We start from the raw sequence: 20,000 nt of genomic DNA on the forward strand, positions 1-20,000 counted from the left end.
CTGTTGGCTTGCATATTGAAATTACCTTTTCCTTATCATTTACTTTTCATTACTCATCATTTTTAATCGATTCTTCCCATTCACCTTTTTTTTCAACTTTTTTTTTTACACTGACTCCACGTGTTCTTCCAAAGAGGACAACATTTTCTGTTTCGTTACTAGCACTTTTGATAGTAATTAATGTAAACACTCCACTACCTACAAGTACCATGAAATTAGAGCCTGGTGTGGATTTTGACGCAGCGGTAATGAAGGTGGTGGTGGTGGTGGTTGTACTGTTAAGTTTGATTTAAGTCTTATCGTTCCGCTCATTCCCTCGGCTGATGCCTTTGTTATCGTTGTGGTTGTTGGTGACGCTGTTGTTTTCATTACTATTATATTTTGCTACACACACACAAAAAAAATAGGTATTATTATTATTATTATTATTGTTATTATTATTATTATTATTATTATTATTATTATTAGTAGTAGTAGTAGTAGTAGTAGTACTAGTTGTAGTTGTAGTACTATTAGTAGTAGTAGTACTAGTAGTAGTAGTAGTAGTAGTAGGTGAACTATCAGTAGTATTTGTTCTTGTTCATCTTGTTCTTGTTCTTTTTCAGTACTACTACTACTACTACTACTACTACTACTACTACTACTACTACTACTACTACTACTACTACTACTACTACTACTACTTTTGCTGTAGCTATTGAAGTTGAACATACCAATTTATAGACCAAGATATCCATTGTTGCTAATGATTCGAATATATATATATATATATATATATATATATATATATATATATATATATATATATATATATATATATATATATATATATATATATATATATTTATTTATTTATTTATTTATTTATTTATTTATATATTTATTTATTTATTTATTTATTTATTTATGGTGAATATTTGGAAAGAATTGCCCTCCAACGTAGTCAGGTCAAATACAATAGAAACATTTAAAAATCGCCTTGATAAATATCTAATATCAAATCCCCGGTTGTCACTGTTCACCTCCTTATAAAAATCTTACCGCGGATATTTAGTCTTTCGGTGCGATTACATCTGTCATCTGATGAGGGTATATGTGACTGAGGAAGAAAAGCAACTAATTCACAACAAAGAAAATGAATCACATTAAAGAGACCTTGGTGATGGCTAGGTTCCTCGGCGACTTGCTGCTGACCCTGTCACAATAATGGTATAAGGAATGGAGTCCTTGCTGGGCAACTAACCCATCACCATAGTCACCTAGTAAACATGTATCCCACTCAGTCATATTTAAGGAAGAGGAAACGTCTTATCTGATATCAATAATAAAAATAGGACCGTATGTAGACTAGATGTGATAGAAGTAGAAATCATCTCTTAATTACTTTCCTCTCAAATTACGTTTTTTTTTTTTTTTTTTTTTATGGAAATGTTATTTCCCTTTTCCTGCCAGCTTCTCTAGGATCGATGGGAGCGTGGATGGGGAGGAGACTTCTGTGCTATCTTGTCTTTCACCTTTTTATATCCTGCATGAGTCTGCTCCCGGGAATTAGGTATTGTAGTTGTACGGTGATAAATAATATTTCAGTGCGACCTTTGAAATATCTTCATATATTTATGAAAGCTTTTGTTACTGTGGAGTTTGGTTGAAATATTATTATTGTTTTTTTTTTTTTTTTTTTTTAGATTTTTTCGTTGTATTTGTCCAGCACATTTTTGTTTATGCACTAAAAAAGAAAGTGATAATTTAAATCCCGAACTTTCATTTCATATCCATAAAGAAGTTTAAATTAAAGAGTGAAACGAAGAAGGACTCCTTAACGTGTGGGAAGTGCCTGCCAACCTACTATGGAGGGTGTGCTGCGTAAATCATGATTGTATAGGAGCGTGATGTAACCTGTTCACACTGATACCACTTACAGACAAGCCTTCAAGTACCTTGGTAATTCGCAGGTAGGCAGGAAGGCAGACGGTCAAACAAACAGGCAGGGAGGCAAGCAAGCAAGCAAGCAAGCAAGCAAGGAAGGAGGCAGACAGACTAACGGGCGGGGAAAGAGGTGGATGGACATACAAAAAAGAAAGAAAGAAAGCAGGCAGACAGACAGGGTGACAGGGAAATAGTCAGCCTAACTTGAAGAGGATAGGCAGGCAAAGAAGCAGGCAGACAGGCAGGCAGGCAAAAATAGAAGGCAAGCAAGCAGACAGAGAAACAGACAAATAGACAGAGGGACAGATGGATGTGCGGGCAGACACAGACATGGACAAAGTAGTTTTAAATAGCGGCAGAAACTGGTATATTTCATTCTAAAGAATATATTTGCACAATTTTTTTTTGTAAAGCACTTTAATAAATAGTTTACCGTGCCCTGCAGCGACTACTTAACCAAAAGTTAAACTGAATTAGTCAGTGGGATATTAATACAGCATAATGTTTGCATAATATAAACGTATGCCTCTTCCGTTACTCGTATATTCTTTCGTGATAACAATTACTGTAAGCGAAGAAAATGCATACATAGTAACCTATATTTTTCTCTCATTGCCTCGTATTTACGGAATGCCATTTTTCAGGCACAATACGTAGTTGTCATTGATTTCCTAAAACTACTAAATATACCAGAAGACAGACCTACTGACCCATACTCGGAAATATTGTTCCACTCGTAATGTTATACCTGACACACACACACACACACACACACACACACACACACACACACACACACACACAACATTAATACAAACAGATGCATTGCAACAAAGCAACAGAGATTGGGATGCTCATTCTTACAGAACATTATAGTGAACATGTGAGGCAGAGATAAACAGACAGACGCAGACAGACAGATTGATTTAAAACAGTAACATGTACTTGTTATAAGCAATTTTAAGTGACCATTAATTTCCCGTTCATTCCCATTCATTCAATCATTTCAGCGTTGAGACGCAAAGGTAGTGTAAGTGTTGAGCCAGCGGTGGTAGTGGCCCCTTCACCTCGCAGCGAGGCAGGAAGGGGAGGCGAGGGACACCAGCAGTGACTGGCCTGAAGGCGCCTTGCGTCCCGCCTCCTCTCTTGCGACCCTTGATTGCCATCATCCATCAATCGCAGCATGACTTGTGCTCCTCCTCTTCAGCCTCACTTAACTACCACCACGCTTCCCGGAGAAACCGTAACCCTATGCCATCAGAGCCGAAAGAGCTGGTTGCATTAAGATCTTTAACTGTTAATATAACGGTGTTAGTATATTTCTATCTATTATCAATAACTTTACCTCGTCCAGACTCGATAACAGTGATTGTGCATTAATGTGTTTAACAGTTAGCGAATCCTTTTTTAACTCCTATATTTCAACAACGGCAGATGCTTCCTTGCCATCATCCTATGTCCTATACTGTTGACGTAAGCGGCTCTTATGACCTAAACGTTGACAGCTGCCACATAAGAGTTTGTGGTCAAATCTACAATTTCTTTGAACATGATTGAATTCGCCGCAATTGTAACACCCTGTTTTTTTTTTTTTCTCTCTCTCTCACTAGCATATTTATTTCTTTCCTTTCTGTAACCATGCTAGTTATCACTGTACGTTTCCTGCGTTTCAAACACCGGGGTACTTGCGTGTTTCTGCACTAGGTGGCTTGTGTTCCATCTGCCCACTCCTGAGGTGTAGGCGTGGGCTTGATTATAAGCTGTATAGTGTCTGCCATCCAGCGTTCTCCTCAGGGTTGTATCGTGCAGACCGGGGCTGAATGCATCCTCCTCTTTGTTCCAGCCTGCCTCATGTTTTCTTGTCATTGCCCTGGCAGGTGTGAGATGAGAAGGACCTCGTGGTTTAGGAGCAGTGGGGGGCTGATGGGAAGCTTTATGAGTGGGAGACTTTCGGGTGTAAGACTTGCCTTGTTGGGTTGTTCTGCTATGAGCGCATAGGGAAACAATACCCGCGTAGGTTGGCGGGCCACGGGAGCCAGCACTCAGTTAGATTTTTTTTCTCTATGTATGTATAGTGTGGAAATAGCAAAGGCATCGTAGAAAACACTAACATCTGGAGCTTCATCACTGTGTTTCAGGGAAAATATGAGTAAATCGTGTGAGTCTTGCCGTGGTAGGAAAGACTGCTTCCTGCGGGACCTTATCAAAAGAGCGTCTGGCACTGGTTTGGCAAGCAGCGGGACTAATAAAATAGGATGCCTTTGGTAATGCGTATATAGGAATATTACTGCCTGCCAAACACTACCTTGGCTTTGCAGTGAGGCTTTTGTATTCAGATGACCGCGGGACCTGAAATATGTAGACACAACTATACTAGGCAGGTCCAGTGAAAGGTATCACATTAAATATATTGCTTCATCCAGACGAGTTAGCAGCACAAGCATGAAGGAGGGTCGATCTCACAGGTGTTTGCTTTTGTTGAGATCCTTACCAAGAAGCGGTGACATCCAGAACCAACAGCAACTACGATATCTTTGTGGTCTGTGGAGCCTTTGTTGTTGTTGTTTTGTTGTGTAAGACGACGTTATAGGGAACATCCTGTGTCCTCGCAGTAACCACACGAGAAGGCAGGTATCTAACTAGGAGTAATCAGAGAGTTGTTGTTGTTGTTGTTGTTGTTGTTGTTGTTGTTGTTGTTGTTGTTATCATAACCACAAATGGAGGAAGGTGGATGTGTTGTATTACTGAGCAACAATAAAGAAAGAAGAATAGATGAGTCAGGCCACCTTGGCGGAGATACTCAAAAGGGACTTTCATGTTTTGTGCCGTGAATACTTTTTATGGCTAGACTGAAGTGGTACTTATTATTTTCTAAGTATATCCTTGCTGTTGTTTTTAGGTTTGTACCGCTGAATGTTGGGAAGCTTTTCACTTTTTATTATTTTATTTTCTTATTTGATCTTGTTATATATGTAATTGTGCTTGTTCGTTTTATTTTGTTGCAGCTGTTGTGCATATTTAACATTCTCAGCGTTTCAGGTGTGTTCTGTTTTGAGTGTTGTTTTTCATGTATCCATGTGTTCCTGCTTGGAGGAATTTGACACGTTTTATTTATGACTTCGTTTTTTTTTTTAATATTTATTCTTTCCTTTTTTGTTCATGTGTATGTTGTAACTCGTGCAGTAGAGGATATCTGGTGGCTCTGTTTATGATGCTCCAGTTTTACCTCTTTTTACAATAGTCAAGCTGCATCACTTTTTTATGTGGATGTTTTGATATTTTCAGGAAAGGATGGCAGGTGGTGCCGCGGTGAACACTGCCAACACGTGCAGGAGGAAAGTGAGTACCTGCTTCATTACATCATGTTCACTCTGTTTTGGAACTCGCTGTTAAACTTTTTTTTTTTCCATGTCAACCGAAACCTGTCACTGTTGCCTGCCTTTCTCCTGTCAGCTTCCCACGAATCTATGAAGGAAAGAAAGGATGTGCTTCCATGGTATCGTGTAAATAGTATTATCCATTGAAGGATTAGTTGAAACATTTTTCTAAAGATTTTTTTTTTGTGTCTCATTTTTGTGCCCTTATCTCCAGCCGAACATCTAGAGCTTCATTACATTATGTTTCAGGGAAAATATGAGTAAATCGTGTGAGTCTTACCGAGGCAGGAAAGACGGCCTCCTGCGGGACCTTATCAAAAGAGCGTCTGACACTGGTTTGGTAAGCGACGAGACTAAAAAAAATAGGATGCGTTTGGTAATGCGTATATAGGAATGTTATTGCCAGCGAAACACTACCTTGGCTTTGCAGTGAGGCTTTTGTATTTAGATGACCGCGGGAGCTGAAATATGTAGACAAAACTATACTAGGCAGGTCCAGTGAAATGTATCATACTAAATATATTGCTTCATCCAGACGAGTTAGCAGCACAAGCATGAAGTAGGGTGGATCTCACAGGTGTTTGCTTTTGTTGAGATCCTTACCAAGAAGCGGTGACATCCAGAACCAACAGCAACTACGATATCTTTGTGGTCTCTTAAGCCTTTGTTGTTGTTGTTGTTTTGTTGTGTAAGAGGTTATAGGGAACATCCTGTGTCTTCGCAGTAACCACACGAAAAGGCACGTATATAACTAGGAGTGGTCAGAGAGTTGTTGTTGTTGTTGTTGTTGTTGTTGTTGTTGTTGTTGTTATCAGAAGCACAAACGGAGGAAGGTGGATGTGTTGTATTGCTGAGCAACAATAAAGAAAGAAGAATAGATGAGTCAGGCCACCTTGGCAGAGATACTCAAAAGGGACTTTCATGTTTTGTGCCGTGAATACTTTTTATGGTTAGACTGAAGTGGTACTTATTATTTTCTAAGCATATCCTTGCTGTTGTTTTTTTAGGTTTTATTTTGTTGCAGCTGTTGTGCATATTTAACATTCTTAGAGTTTCAAGTGTGTTCTGTTTTCAGTGTTGTTTTTCATGTATCCATGTGTTCTTGCTTGGATGAATTTGACACGTTTTATTTATGACATTTCGTGTTTTTCTTCAGTATTTATTCTTTCGTTTTTTGTTCATGTGTATGTTGTAACTCATGCAGTAAATGATTTGTGGTAGTTCTGTTTATGATGCTTCATTTTTAGCTCTTTTTAGAATAGTCAAGCTGCATCACTTTCTTATGTGGATGTTTTGATATTTTCAGGAAAGGATGGCAGGTGGTGCCGCGGTGAACACTGCCAACACGTGCAGGAGGAAAGTGAGTACCTGCTTCATTACATCATGTGCACTCTGTTTTGGAAATCGATGTTAAACTTTTTTTTTTTTTCCATGTCAACCGAAACCTGTCTGTTGCCTGCCTTTCTCCTGTCAGCTTCCCACGAATCTATGAAGGAAAGAAAGGATGTGCTTCCATGGTATCGTGTCAGTAGTATTATCCATTGAAGGAATAGTTTAAACCTTTTTTTCCAGAGCTTTGTTTTTGTCTCCCATTTTCTGCCTTCCCAGGGTATATATATGAAAGAAGAATGTAAATTTAGTCTATTATGTTCATTGTAACATGTATTCCAGTCTTTGTGTGCTTATTTTAGTGTATGCATAGAGAAAAGAAGGATACGAAATCATATATTTTCTATAATGGTGTCATCTTTATGGTGCAAATATTTAGGTTTCAATACCATTTTGGAGTTCAATTTTTTTTTTCGTATTTATCTTTTGTATGTACGAATATACGAGTGAAAAAATGGAAAGATGCAATTACAAAAAACTTTCCAGCATAAGAGGAATATTCACCTGAGACTTTATTAGGTAACAGATATCAGATATTCTAATTTATTCGTTTATTTATCGTTTACTGTGTTTTACCGTTATGTAGATTAATAATATTTTGCATGCTATGATAAAGTGTCCTTGGAAAATATTAATGTAACACATTTCATTTAGTGTGGATTTGATTTCCACATAAAAAAAAGATAAATAAATAAATGAATAAAAATAAAATGAAATAAAATAATCTTTCATTCTATGGAGAAAACATATTTACGTTTTCTTTTTTCAATTGGTATTGATATTATTTTTAACTCTGATATCCCGGGAAGCGTTACTACCATGATATTTGTGACTTAACGTAAGGTAGCTTTTTATCGTCATAACCTTTGTTGCAGCTTTATTCAAGTAAAATCAAAGAGAGGCAAGCTTATATTGTTCTGTGAAGTGTTGTTATTTGTCTGTGTGTGTGTTGATTGTCACCTTGAAAAGTCAAGGTGACGTGGGCCTTGATGACTAGAGCCGGCCCACACTATTTGTCTCCCTTTTTTTAGAGGCTCGTCGTTGTAGATTTCTGAAAATATTAGTTTCATCACGTTTTTTATTTTCCTTGTCAGCAAATGAAAGAAAATTTATGATTTTCTTTATCATTTAGTAACGTATTGAATATCTATGGAGGGATTATTCCCATGGCGGAGCGAGGGGGCTCTATTTTTGTTACTACTGCACATCTGTACACCCCACCGCTCCCACCTGGCCCTGGAGGGTACAACGATGATTTGGCCAGGATCATCTTTTGGTGTCTATCGCATAAAAAAATTTCGATTTCAGTTTCCGAAACACTTCTTGGTTAGCAACTTTTGAAGGCGTATCTTCGTCAGACTCACCTTTTTTGCTGTCTTTTGCATATTTTGATTTATCGAGAGGTGGGCGAAGGCTTTTGCCTGGCAACTCGCTCAACTATCGCCTCATCACTACAGAACGAGTTGGAGGGCGTAAAATGCGCGAATTATTTGCCATAACTCACTTCATACACGGGATAGCCAGTCTTGGTTGACACCATCAGACTCAGACACTTTTTTTTTTCTTTTTGTCTTGAGGGTTTAACACAGTCCTCTGATTTTGTGTTTGTCTTGTCGGATGCAGCAGCGGCGGGACCTTTTTCCTTCCTCGCGGCCAGACGACGAGGACTGGCTTTTTGCTGCTCCTCCTGACACACTCACAATTTACCGGTGAGTGACGGGGACGGAGCTGTTTTTGTAGCGCAGTGTACGTCCTTCCATTTTTAGGTTTACATTTAAGTGAAGGCTGTCATGCTTGCCTATGTTATTCCATGTGCATGTAAGGTAAGGCTGCTTGACAAAGTGTCTGACTCACTGCAGACACTTGCTTTATGCTGTACTGTAATAAACAAGTAATTTCTCAGTGAGTCACAAAAGTGCCTCTCAATACGATGTGGTAATGAAAAGTAGAATATGAAATAGATAGATAATAAATAAGTGAATAAATAAATAAATAAATAAATAAATGGATGAATTAATGCATACCCTAGAGAACATTTCATACCTACTGAGCTTACCATAGCAAATACACTGATATGCTACAAAAAATGCACACAAGTATATGAAGATGGAAAAAAATGGGGGAAGTCTGTCTTGTGTTGTTATTTCTATGGTTACTGCTCTTCTGAATTTGCCATCAGCATGCGTCTCTCCTTCCCCACGCTGACGCTACACAAGACTTTCACTTTATTCCGTTCCCTTTCAGTAGTCCAGGAGTTAAGCAATATCTTCATTCTTTCATCCCCTTCATTGGTAAACTCTGGATTTGTCTGCCTGTTTCTGTTTTCTTCCCCTTCCTGTGACTAGTTGTTTTAAGAGTATTGAGGCACTTTAAGAAACATATTTAGATTTTTTATTATTGACTTTTTTTTTTCTCTTTTTTTGTCTGTATGTATGGAAGCGGCAACTGAAAAAAAAAAGAAAATTTTGTTCCTCTGTTTGCCATTCGCCAAGAAGATATGAGAGTGTGAGTATAAGTAGTGGCTATATGCAAATGTTAGAATACCATTTTATACTGACTCTAGATTAAACATGTATTGCATTGTTTACTGCAGTGTTTCAAGTTGAGCCGTCCAATATCTTTTGCATCTAATTGATTTTTGTGTTCGGCTATTTGAAATTTTTATTTCCAAATGCAGTTCCATGTTTTTAAGAAGTATAAAGGGTTGGAGGAAAATAAAGCTTTCCTGAGTTGTAATAGGTGAATGTTAATAACAGTAGTAGTAGTAGCAGTAGTAGTAGTAGTAGTAGTAAAGAGCAGGATTATCAGCTGGAGTGACACCAATTCAGTTTTTCTACTATTTATATTTTCTTACTATTATTCCACACCTTGTCAATCCACGCAAGGAAAAAAAAAGAAAAGAAAAAAAAAAGAAAACGTATATTAAAAAAGTGAGAGGCAAGACCAGCAAGTGAAACACGCCCTGCCTTCTCCATAGACTTCACGTGTTTACTGCCGCGCTTCCTGCCTGATAATTATAGTCTTACGCTGGAGGCTCTCTCTCTCTCTCTCTCTCTCTCTCAGTGACGTGCATGGGTGTGGTTGTCGAGAGCAGAGCAAACGGCCAAATGTACGGCGACGGGCTAGTGTTTGCATGCGCCGCGTGGGGCGTGCAGTTTGTATGTAAAAGAGGAAGGCAACTGGTCGGGTGGGGACAAGGAGGAGGAGGAGTAGGAGCAGCAGGAGGAGAAGGAGGAGGGAGAGGAGGAGGAGGAGGAGGAGGAGGAGGAGGAGGAGGAGGAGGAGGAGGAGGAGGAGGAGGAGGAGGAGGAAAAGGAGGAGGCGTAGCGTAGCGTGGTCTGGATGGCGTGTAGGATTATGTGACGCTCAAAGGCAGCTTCAGTACACTGTGGCTCACTGTATTAGAGTGAGCCACCTGACGGGGTGCGCTCTCAGGGTGATTGCTTGTATTCTATGTAGCCTGGCGGGGCTGTGGCACTCCCTGCAGGTTATTGGCTCAGGAGGGAGAGGTAATGTCGGATGTTAGTGTGGTACTCTGCTGTGGGTGATGAGTTGTGTTTGTAATGATACAGCGCCTAAAGTTTGTTAAAGTGATGCAGCTTGTAGAGCATAAATACAGTGACATCATCACCACTATAGTCTCTCCCTTTACGCTGTAACGGAATGATGTAGATGTGGTGATGTAGTCTGGAATAATGGTGTACACTACAGAAAATAAATAAAAATCCCAGTAATATCAACAGTTCCATTCTCGTGAAAGGTTCAGTGTTCCTCCATTATGTTGTTTATTTTCAGCTTTTCCACTCTATGTTCACTTAACTTGACAAATGTGTTCCACGTGTGTCCCAAGGCGAAAAAAAAAAAAAAACGTACCATTTTATACGCCTTTTTCATATCTTGCTTTATACAAAACTTTTTTTTTAACGATGTTCTCTGAAAAACACTAGTCTCTTTTTTGTCTGCCTTCTTTTTGTTATTATATGTTTCTAGCTACAAGCAAGTTTGTCCAGAAAGGAAAAGAAAAAAATATCATACTGTTGTTATATTCCTTTTTCATATCCTCACACAGAGAACAATTTTTAACAATAAATAGGGATAAACTTTATCCTCACCTCCTCCGTCTCCTTTTAATTTGTCTGTAGAGAGGAAAAATCTAAGTTCTTTTCCATATTTTCATTCATATAGACCATTTTTTTTTTTTTTTTGCCTTCAATAATGTATAGGATTAAAACATAGCCTCACTTCTTCTATCTCCTTTTTGCTGTGATATGTTTTGACCCTACACGCTGGTATGGTCCGCCTGCCCCTCTTGCCCGCCCCCTTCCCCCTGACAGACCCGCGTGTGGCCGTGGAGTGTGGCTCCCCAAATAGTCATCCAGTATTGCTCTTAAAAATGATCCCGTGATGCGTCTACAGAATGGTTGCTTAAAGTGTGTTGCTGGGTTGGGGGGGTGGGGGGAAAGTGACTGATGTGGCTCTCTGGCCTAGAACGCTCTCTCTCTCTCTCTCTCTCTCTCTCTCTCTCTCTCTCTCTCTCTCTCTCTTTGCTCGAATCCTGATTTCACTGAATGGTTTAAGAACATATTCACGTGTTATTCATGAGCCATCACTTACTGCAGCAGCAGCAGCAGCAGGAGGAGGAGGAGGAGGAGGAGGAGGAGGAGGAGGAGGAGGAGGAGGAGGAGGAGGAGGAGGAGGAGGAGGAGGAGGAAAGAATACAAAGGAATACAAAGGAATGCACTGGAAGACCAAACCTTGAGGTATTGACGAGGCTGTTTGGATAATTATTGTACATTAACTATTATTGGGAGATACAGGATAGTACAGAAGGTTCCTCCCCACCAATCCCTCCAGCAGAAGCTGACAAGATACAGGAATTGATACCACGTGGTATAGAAAAACCACATAGAACTTGAGAGAATAGCGAGGGAAAGAGCTGTGGTCTGTCTACTTTTGTTTGTGAGGGAGAGTGTAAATGCATGATAGTTGTGTGATGTGGTGTGTGCGTAGCGCAGGTGAAGGCACAGTTTGGTTGTTGAGGGGTGGTGCAGCATCCTTGCGTTGCGCTTTCCAGGGAGGCGGCAGTCAATCAGGCCACAGCTTCGGTCACTGGGTTGGTGTACCTTCCCTTTAGAGGCTGCATACACAGGTTATCCCCTGCAACTTTGACCTCTAGTACTTAAAATCACAAGGTTGATCAATAACAGGAGAATGCGGACGAAGAAAATGAGGATTACATGTGATTACAATGGATAACCAACAGAAACACTCCCACAGGTCTTTACATATCGCTTTGTAATTAATTTAAGCTAAGTACCATTTAGTAAAGTAAGCAAGAGCAGTGTATGACTTCTGCCAAACTGACACGTCCTTGTGCTTGTGCTGGCGTAGGAAAATCATCGTGCAGTGTGGGGAAAACTGGCTGCATTTTGACTGGAAAAAATGAAGTGAAATTCTATTATTCCTATGGAAAAAAGCAAGAGGAGAAGGAGAAGGTGGTGGTGGTGGTGGTGGTGGTGGTGGTGGTGTTTATAATTTTTCTATTCCTCCTCTTTAGGGTGAAATGTAGATTTTTTCACTTTTGAAAATTGGACGTTTTTTTTTTCTTATTGCACAAAATAAAAAAAATCAATGTTTCCGAAAAGACGGTATTCAAACGTAAAAAAAAGGAAGCTTCTTCACTTGTCTTATTCATTGTGACGTAACATTCTGAGATAATTTGTGCACCCAAATGCACAGACAAAGGGATGTCTGAAGTGGACGCTTTTATTAATTCCGTTATTACCCTCTAGTGCAGTGGTTTTCATCTCCTTTCAGGCCTCGGGCCACTAACAAAACAAAAAAAAAAAAAAAAATGTGGAACCTTTCAGTTTTGGTTTGGACCGTAATGTAGCATCTTGTGTCGTCAACTTTCCAGATATCTATCCCATCTTCTTCAATGACATTCGACTGTCCCCTTCTACACTGAATATCCTCGGTCTGTCCTTTACTTATTATCTGAACTGAAAACTTCACATCTTATTTCTAGCTAAAACAGCTTCTATGAAGTTAGGCGTTGTGAGACGTCTCCGCCAGTTTTTCTCATCCCCCCCCCGCTACTAACTCTGTGCAAGGGCCTTATCCGTCCAAGTATGAAGTATGCATTACATGTCTGGGGGGATTCCACTCATACTGCTCTTCTAGACAGGGTGGAATCAAAAGCTTTTCGTCTCATCAACTCCTCTCCTCTAACTGACTGTCTTCAGCCTCTCTCTCTCCGCCGTAATGTTGCATCTCTAGCTGTCTTTTACCGCTATTTTCATGATAACTGTTCTTCTGATCTTGCTAACTGTATGCCTCCCGTCCTCTCCCACCCTCGTTGCACAAGAATTTCTTCTTTCTCTCACTCCTATTCTGTCCACCTCTCTAACTCAAGAGTTAACCAGTATTTTCAGTCATTCATTCCTTTCTCTGGTAAACTCTGGAACTCCCTGCCTGCTTCTATATTTCCACCTTCCTATGACTTGAATTTCTTCAAGAGGGAGGTTTCAAGACACTTATTCATCAATTTTTGACTATTGCTTTGACCCTTTTATGGGACTGGTATTTCAATGGGCATTTTTTTTTATTGTATTTTTGTTGCCCTTGGCCAGTGTCCTTCCTACATAAAAAAAAAAAAAAAAACTGCACACACAAATTACACGCCTATACCTGTAAAAGAGATTGGACAAATAATACAACTAATCATCACTGCAGTTCGGTGGCCACTGGCCACAGGCACGGTGGTTCACAGCACTGGACGACTCGTGTAGCCGCGTGGAAGCTGACAGAAATCAACAGGATGGTTCGTCAGCTTGACGCGTATAGTACGAGTATGTTGTCAGGCCCTAGTCCCGAATGGCGGCGTGAATCTTGAACATTCGTTGTAGATTAAACTTAGAAGTGACTCGAAGTATTAGCCAACAGCTACAACTTAGACTGTCAATAAATCTCTTAAATAGAAATGTAATAGAATGAATAGCCAGTTATTTATTTTGATCAAAATGTTCATACTGAATTTTCCATTTCATTTTTATCAGCAAATACAGTAGGCATCCTGTGGACCATCCTAAAGAGTCATTGTGGACCACCAGTTGAGAACCACTTCTCTGGTGTGATAGTTTCATGTGGAAGAGTCAAATAATTTAAAAGGACTCTTGAGAACTCTTCGGGGCTGAATGTAATGCAGGTCTTGCGAGTGATGCTCGTCAGAGAGAAGCATGTGATCTTTAAAATATCAGTACTTTTTGTCTTTTTTTCTGTGCGTTTAGTTAAGTATTCATTTACTTTTATGATCAAGTGTCATCTGACTATCACTTAATGCTTCCTTGAACTGCCTTACTACGGTTCTTTTTATGGATAAAAATTCCAAATAACGTGTTACATTTCATTGGTGGCATGATTTCCCTTTAAAATGAATGCAAAGCAATCAATGTGGCACGTTCCATATCCATTATTGTGTCACTTTATTATGCATACAAACACTCCTATTAACGTATCACATCCCGCCCCTGGTGTGATTCCCCTCACCATGAATACAAAGCAATCCAAACGCTACAGTTCAGCCCTGCTCATGAAACACACGCTCTGATACAACTAGGCTTTTCACTTACTTTCAGCCCTTGTTTTCTCTTTAATAGTGCGAGAGTTGACTGGCCTCTTCACTCTTTGATCCCTTTCACAGTTAAACTCCGTAATTCTCCCTGATTTTTATCTAACTTCCCAAACTTGTTATGACTTGAACTGATCATATATGTTTACTCACCTCCGTATGACTTGAGTTGCTATAAGAGACGAGTATCAAGACACCTTCCTAACTAAATGAACCAACCTGATTTAACTCTTTCTTCCATCCACTCTTTACCATGCGGAAATTAAGTGGTATTGTAAACTGTAACCAAATTGTTACCCTTATGATCTATTCTAGACTCTAATAAGTGATCTGGAGACTATGATAATAACACGCTCCCTCCACTGCACACCAGCTGTCCGTAATATATCATGTCCAGTGGCTGTTAATATAAACTGACGCTCTATTAACCTGTCATCACTAATCAATAATCATTCACGCACAAGCTCATCCTCGTCACCACAACATCACCATCACCGTCACCATCACCACAGCTTACACTCCACTCCACCATGATTCTGTCCCATACCTCACCCCCGCTACCACTAATCATTCGTAATTAATCTCCTGTCCCTCACCACCACAACCACCACCACCAACAACAACAACAACAACATCACACCTCATTCTCAACTTCTCCCATTTTCAGGAATTCCTTTCTTCTCTTCCCTCGCTCCACCATCCTTCATCCTCTCTCCCTTACGTTCCATCCTTCCTTTTGCCGACATAATGCTTGCAACAGACGCCCCTCCTCTTCCTCCCCCTCCTCCTCCCGTCCCGTAGTATTAGCAGGGCCTGGTCTCCCCTTATAAGCAGGGAGCTGTGGGAGGAACTGGAGGGATGCTTAGTGGAACATGTCGAAATAGCGTTGCCTAGCCGCCGCCGAGTATAGGAGTGTATTGAGGGTGCATTATCTCGGTACAGTGGCGGTGAACGGGGAGATGGATCGGTGAGTATGTTCAGGCGCAGATAGAGAAATGTGTTGTTGGTCTGACGAATTGATTAATGAATAGGTATCTGGTTGAACAGGTAGAGTTATAGATAGATGGCTGGATGGGTAAATGGTTAAATAGATCGACTGGCTGATAAATAGATATATAGATGGACAGATGGATGGATAGATAGATTGATAGATAGATGAATAAATGAATAAGTATTTAATTAGATATAAAAATAAATAGATGGGTAGATAAACAGTTTAGTAAGTAGAAAATACATTAGGTAAATAGACAGACAGACAGAGAGACAGACAGACAGACAGACATATTGAATTAACGTGTCGTGTTCTGAGATATTGCAAGGAATTGGTTTATAAATGGTACTGTAAAACTCACAAACATTTTCATATTTTAATTAATAACTACTAATTATTTACATTTCTTACAACTCAAAATTTCTCACTCGCATTCATCTTTAAATCATTCAAAGTTATTAGGTGTTACCTTATATCTCTTCAACATATTCACTGATCAACGCAATCATCGTGCAAAACACAGACAATATCACATGCACAAACACAACAAATATTCAGTCGGCGCCATTAATGTTCAGTGAGAAAAACACACATGATATCAGCAACACATCAATCACTATAAACATTCCATTTCTTCTTTCTTCTGACTTATTTTATCTTCACTTCTTTCTTTTTCCTTATTTTGTTTTCTTTCGTCTTTTTTTTTTTTTTTGACAGTACAACATATATTGTGGTATGGGGGTCACCACAAACGTTAATTCTTCAAATTAGATTGATATAAGTAATGGCGTTCCTCAGTGTTCAATCTTAGGACCGATCCTCTTCATAATATATATCAATGACATAGACGAAGGAATCAGAAGTAAACTGTCAAAATTGACAGATACTAAAATTGCTAACAAGACTGACACCAAACCAACGTCAAATTTTGCAAAATGATGTATACACTCTCATTGAATGGTGTGAAACGTGGCTTATAACTTTGATTTTGATAAATGCCACGTATTGAATATAGGAAATAGCAATCTGCTGGAAAATTATAAAAAGTAATCCCCCCATCAATAGTTTGGATCCTGAGAAAGATCTGGGAGTTTTAGTGACAGCAGATCTTAAACCAAGCAAACACTGTACCGATGTCATTGAAATTGCCAATAAATTAATAGTTTTCATTAAGAAGATCTTTCATCTTCAAATCTGAAAAAAAAAATAAATAAATAAGTAAAAAATCTGGCCTTGTACAACTCACTTGTACGTATTCATCTTGAATACAATGTACAGTTTTTGTCATCCTACTACAGAAGGAATATTGAGAAATCAGAAAAAGAGACAATACGAAGTAGAGTAACGAAAATTACTTGAAAGCTTCGCAATTAACCCTACAAGGAACGTCTTCAAGAACGAGATCTATTCTCCCTATCCAAACGCAGGCTAAGAGGGGATCTGATATTGCTTTACTAAACTTTTAAGGGTTTCACAAATATGAGACCCGAATTCTTCCTAAGACTCAACATGTCTAATGTTACAAGAAACAATAGCAAATAATAGGTAAGCGATTTCAAACAAATGAAGCCAAACATTTTACTTCAATCGTGTCATAAATATGTGGAATTGTGTTCCATCAAGCGTCGTTAACTCAGGTACTGTACACTCATTGAAAACCTGTCTTGACAAGTATGTAGACACTAATTCCCGGTTGTCATTGTTCATGTCTGAATAACGAACACGTTCACTCCGTACTGTCCGTGCTGGCATGTAGATTGTATGTGGTAGAAGTAGTCCTCCTCTCTTTCTTAGTTTCCTCTCACATTCCATGTTGTTTTTTATTTCTATACAACATGGTACCATTTCCTTTCTCAGGTGAGCCTTGCCTGGAGGGATAGGGGGTGGGGGATGGAAGGACCCTTCTTCTGTGCTATCCTTTCTCTACCACTAATAGAGTAGAATAGTTACCCAAACAAACTTATAAGAACCTCTTGGTCTGTTACTGTAAGGACTTTTTTTTTCTGCAAAACAAATAGATTCAGTACATAAGTAACAGAAAAAAAAAAAAAACAGTAGAAAATATAGATGTAAATGCCAATGATACCGTGCAGTGCATAAAGAATTAAAAAAAAACAAGGTGTCCATCGTTACAAATACTGAACTATCAAAACTTACAACTTACAAGATACGACACGGAAATAAAAGGACACAAACCCGCTACACTACAATGATGGTGCTGGTGACGATGATGACGGTAATAATAATAATTATAATGGTAATAATAATAGTAATAATGATTATAATATATAATAATATATAATGATATATAATAATAATAATAATAATAATAACAACAATAACAACAACAACAACAACAACAACAACAACAACAACAACAGTACCACTTCACTGCGTATCGCCTCACGCGGGGAGCAGGGGTGGGAGGGGCACGGGTCTTTCTTCTTTTTCATGCAGTATTCTTTTTTATACCTATGAAGCATAAACACACTTGCAGCCTCCGCTGGTCCCCCTACCCTCTCTCCCTTAATCCCTCCCGACGCCGCCCTTCCTCCCAGTCGGAAGCTTTCATCCTGCTGATAGGTAGTAAAGCCTGTGTGAAGAAGTGAGTGCTTCACCAGCTTTTTCAATGACATAATTTGATTGATGTCTATGTTGAGAGTGGACGTGAATTACGAATAAAGCAATCCGTGGTTCTCTGGGCTGAGTCATTCTCGTGCTGCAGGATGGACAGGTGTAATGTTGTGTTGTTGTTATTGTTGTTGGTGATGGTGGTGGTGGTGCAGCACAGGGGAGGGTTCCAGGAGGCGGCTCCAGACACAAGGAATGCCCGCCTCTGTAAAGTTCTCTGATCTCACCTACTGCTATTTGCACTCCACGACATACTCCCACAAGTCAACAATTATCTAATTATCACTGTGGGCATGAACGCTCACTTTAGAACCACCAGCAGTTTTTCTTATTGAACTTTTGGTGCTGCATGAACACTGGAGGGGAAATCATGTGTTCAAATATATCTTGTTTACCGTTGGGGTTTCATGGCGTAGTGACAGTCTTGGGAACCCAGTGTGTGTGGGATGCCAGCGGTCATATTCCATAGAAAATACAATCAATAAATAACGTAATGAAATTAATTCACATCATAATTCTTTAATACATACTGGCGTGAACATTAGATGGAGAAATAGACCAACTTTACAAAAAAGATGGGGAAGATGGGGAAATAGACCAACTTTAAAAAAAAGAAAAAGGGCCCTCGTGGCCCAGTGGGTAGAGTGATGCACTTGGAGTTTGGCGTGAGGGAAGTGAGGGGCGCGTAGGTTCGAACCCCCCTCTCGGAACTCACAAAAACCTTCAAAGAGCATCCCTCCATCACCATGTGTGCCTCAAACACACAGGTACGGTGATGGAGCTGCCCACGGGGAGGAGGGGAGGTGAGTGCGCAGCACCTCCCTACCCCTCCCCAGGGGAGGAAGGCACCGCCTTACCGCCCCCGGGAGAGCAAGGGAGGTGAGTGCACAGCGCTTCCCTTCTCTCCCCTACCTAACCCTGGCAAGTCTACGGACTACCAGGCAAAAAATAATAAAAAAATAAAAAAATAAAAAAATAAAAAAAATAAAAAAAAATAAAAATAAAGGTAAGTGCATAGCACTTCCCTTCTCTCCACCTAACAGGAAAAAAAAAAAAAAACATAAAGGTGAGTGCATAGCACTTCCCTTCTCTCCCAACCTACCAGGCAAAAAAAAAAATAAAGTAAATAAATAAATGAAATAAAATTAAGTAAGTAAATAAATAGATAAAGCAAATAAGTAGATAAATGAATAAAATAAAATAAAAACTTCCCTACCACCTCGGGAGAGCAAGAGAGGTGAGTGCACAGCACTTCCCTTCTCTCCCCAAGTCTACGGACTACCATATCAAAAAGAATAAAATATATATAGGTATAAAGAAAAGAACAATAAAATAAATAGAAAATAAAATAAAATAGATAAATAAAATAAAATTAACAAAAAATAAATAAAGTAAAAACCAAAAAACTCCTTCTCTCCCCGTCAATAAAAGTGACTGAGTCTGGCAATCAACAATAAATAATAAAAATAAATCAATACCAACCTGACTGATCCTGACAACTCCAAAGACCACCACCCCACCTGTGAAGCACGGGAGGTGAGTGTGCAGCACCTCCCTACCCTTTCCAGTCTCCCAGTTTGACTTTGACCAACAATCTGACTCATTCTGGCAACTCCAACTGTACAGACCACCACCAGTACTCCAGTACTCCCCACCCTGGCAACTGATCCTGGCAAGGTGAGTGCGTAGCACTTCCCGTGACTCATCCTGGCAAATCTAAAGACCCACCATACTGACTGACCCTGGGAAGCACGGGAGGTGAGTGTGCAGCACCTCCCTACCCTTCCCAGTCTCCCATCAATCTGACTCATCCTACCAACTCCAAAGAGCAACTCCAACTGTACAGACCACCACCACCACCACCCCTCTGATCTTGGCAAGGTGAGTGCGTAGCACTTCCCTTGTCTGACCCTGACTGACTGACTGACCCTGGCAGCTCAAAAAAACAAACAACCTGCCTGATTTACAGATATGTAATCACCAAACTGACTGGCCCTGGGGAGCATGTGAGGTGAGTGTGCAGCACCTCCCTACACTTCCCAGTCTCCCAGTTTGA

At 39.7% G+C, this 20,000-nt stretch overlaps 1 protein-coding gene across 11 annotated transcripts in view; it reads left to right on the forward strand.

The window, feature by feature from the left end:
- The window catches only part of LOC135111971 (circumsporozoite protein-like), a 175,442-nt gene that overhangs the window by 15,449 nt on the left and 139,993 nt on the right, over positions 1-20,000 (forward strand). For 9 of the 11 annotated variants that reach the window (XM_064025649.1, XM_064025650.1, XM_064025655.1 and 6 more), the window contains exons 2-3: positions 5,212-5,265; positions 6,610-6,663. In XM_064025649.1, coding sequence (XP_063881719.1) covers positions 5,212-5,265; positions 6,610-6,663 — 108 coding nt within the window. The remainder of the gene's footprint in view (positions 1-5,211; positions 5,266-6,609; positions 6,664-20,000) is intronic. The other 2 variants (XM_064025657.1, XM_064025658.1) reach the window with 2 other exon arrangements.

The sequence above is a fragment of the Scylla paramamosain genome, chromosome 23 (assembly GCF_035594125.1).
Source record: "Scylla paramamosain isolate STU-SP2022 chromosome 23, ASM3559412v1, whole genome shotgun sequence".
Classification (NCBI taxonomy): Eukaryota; Metazoa; Arthropoda; class Malacostraca; order Decapoda; family Portunidae; genus Scylla; species Scylla paramamosain.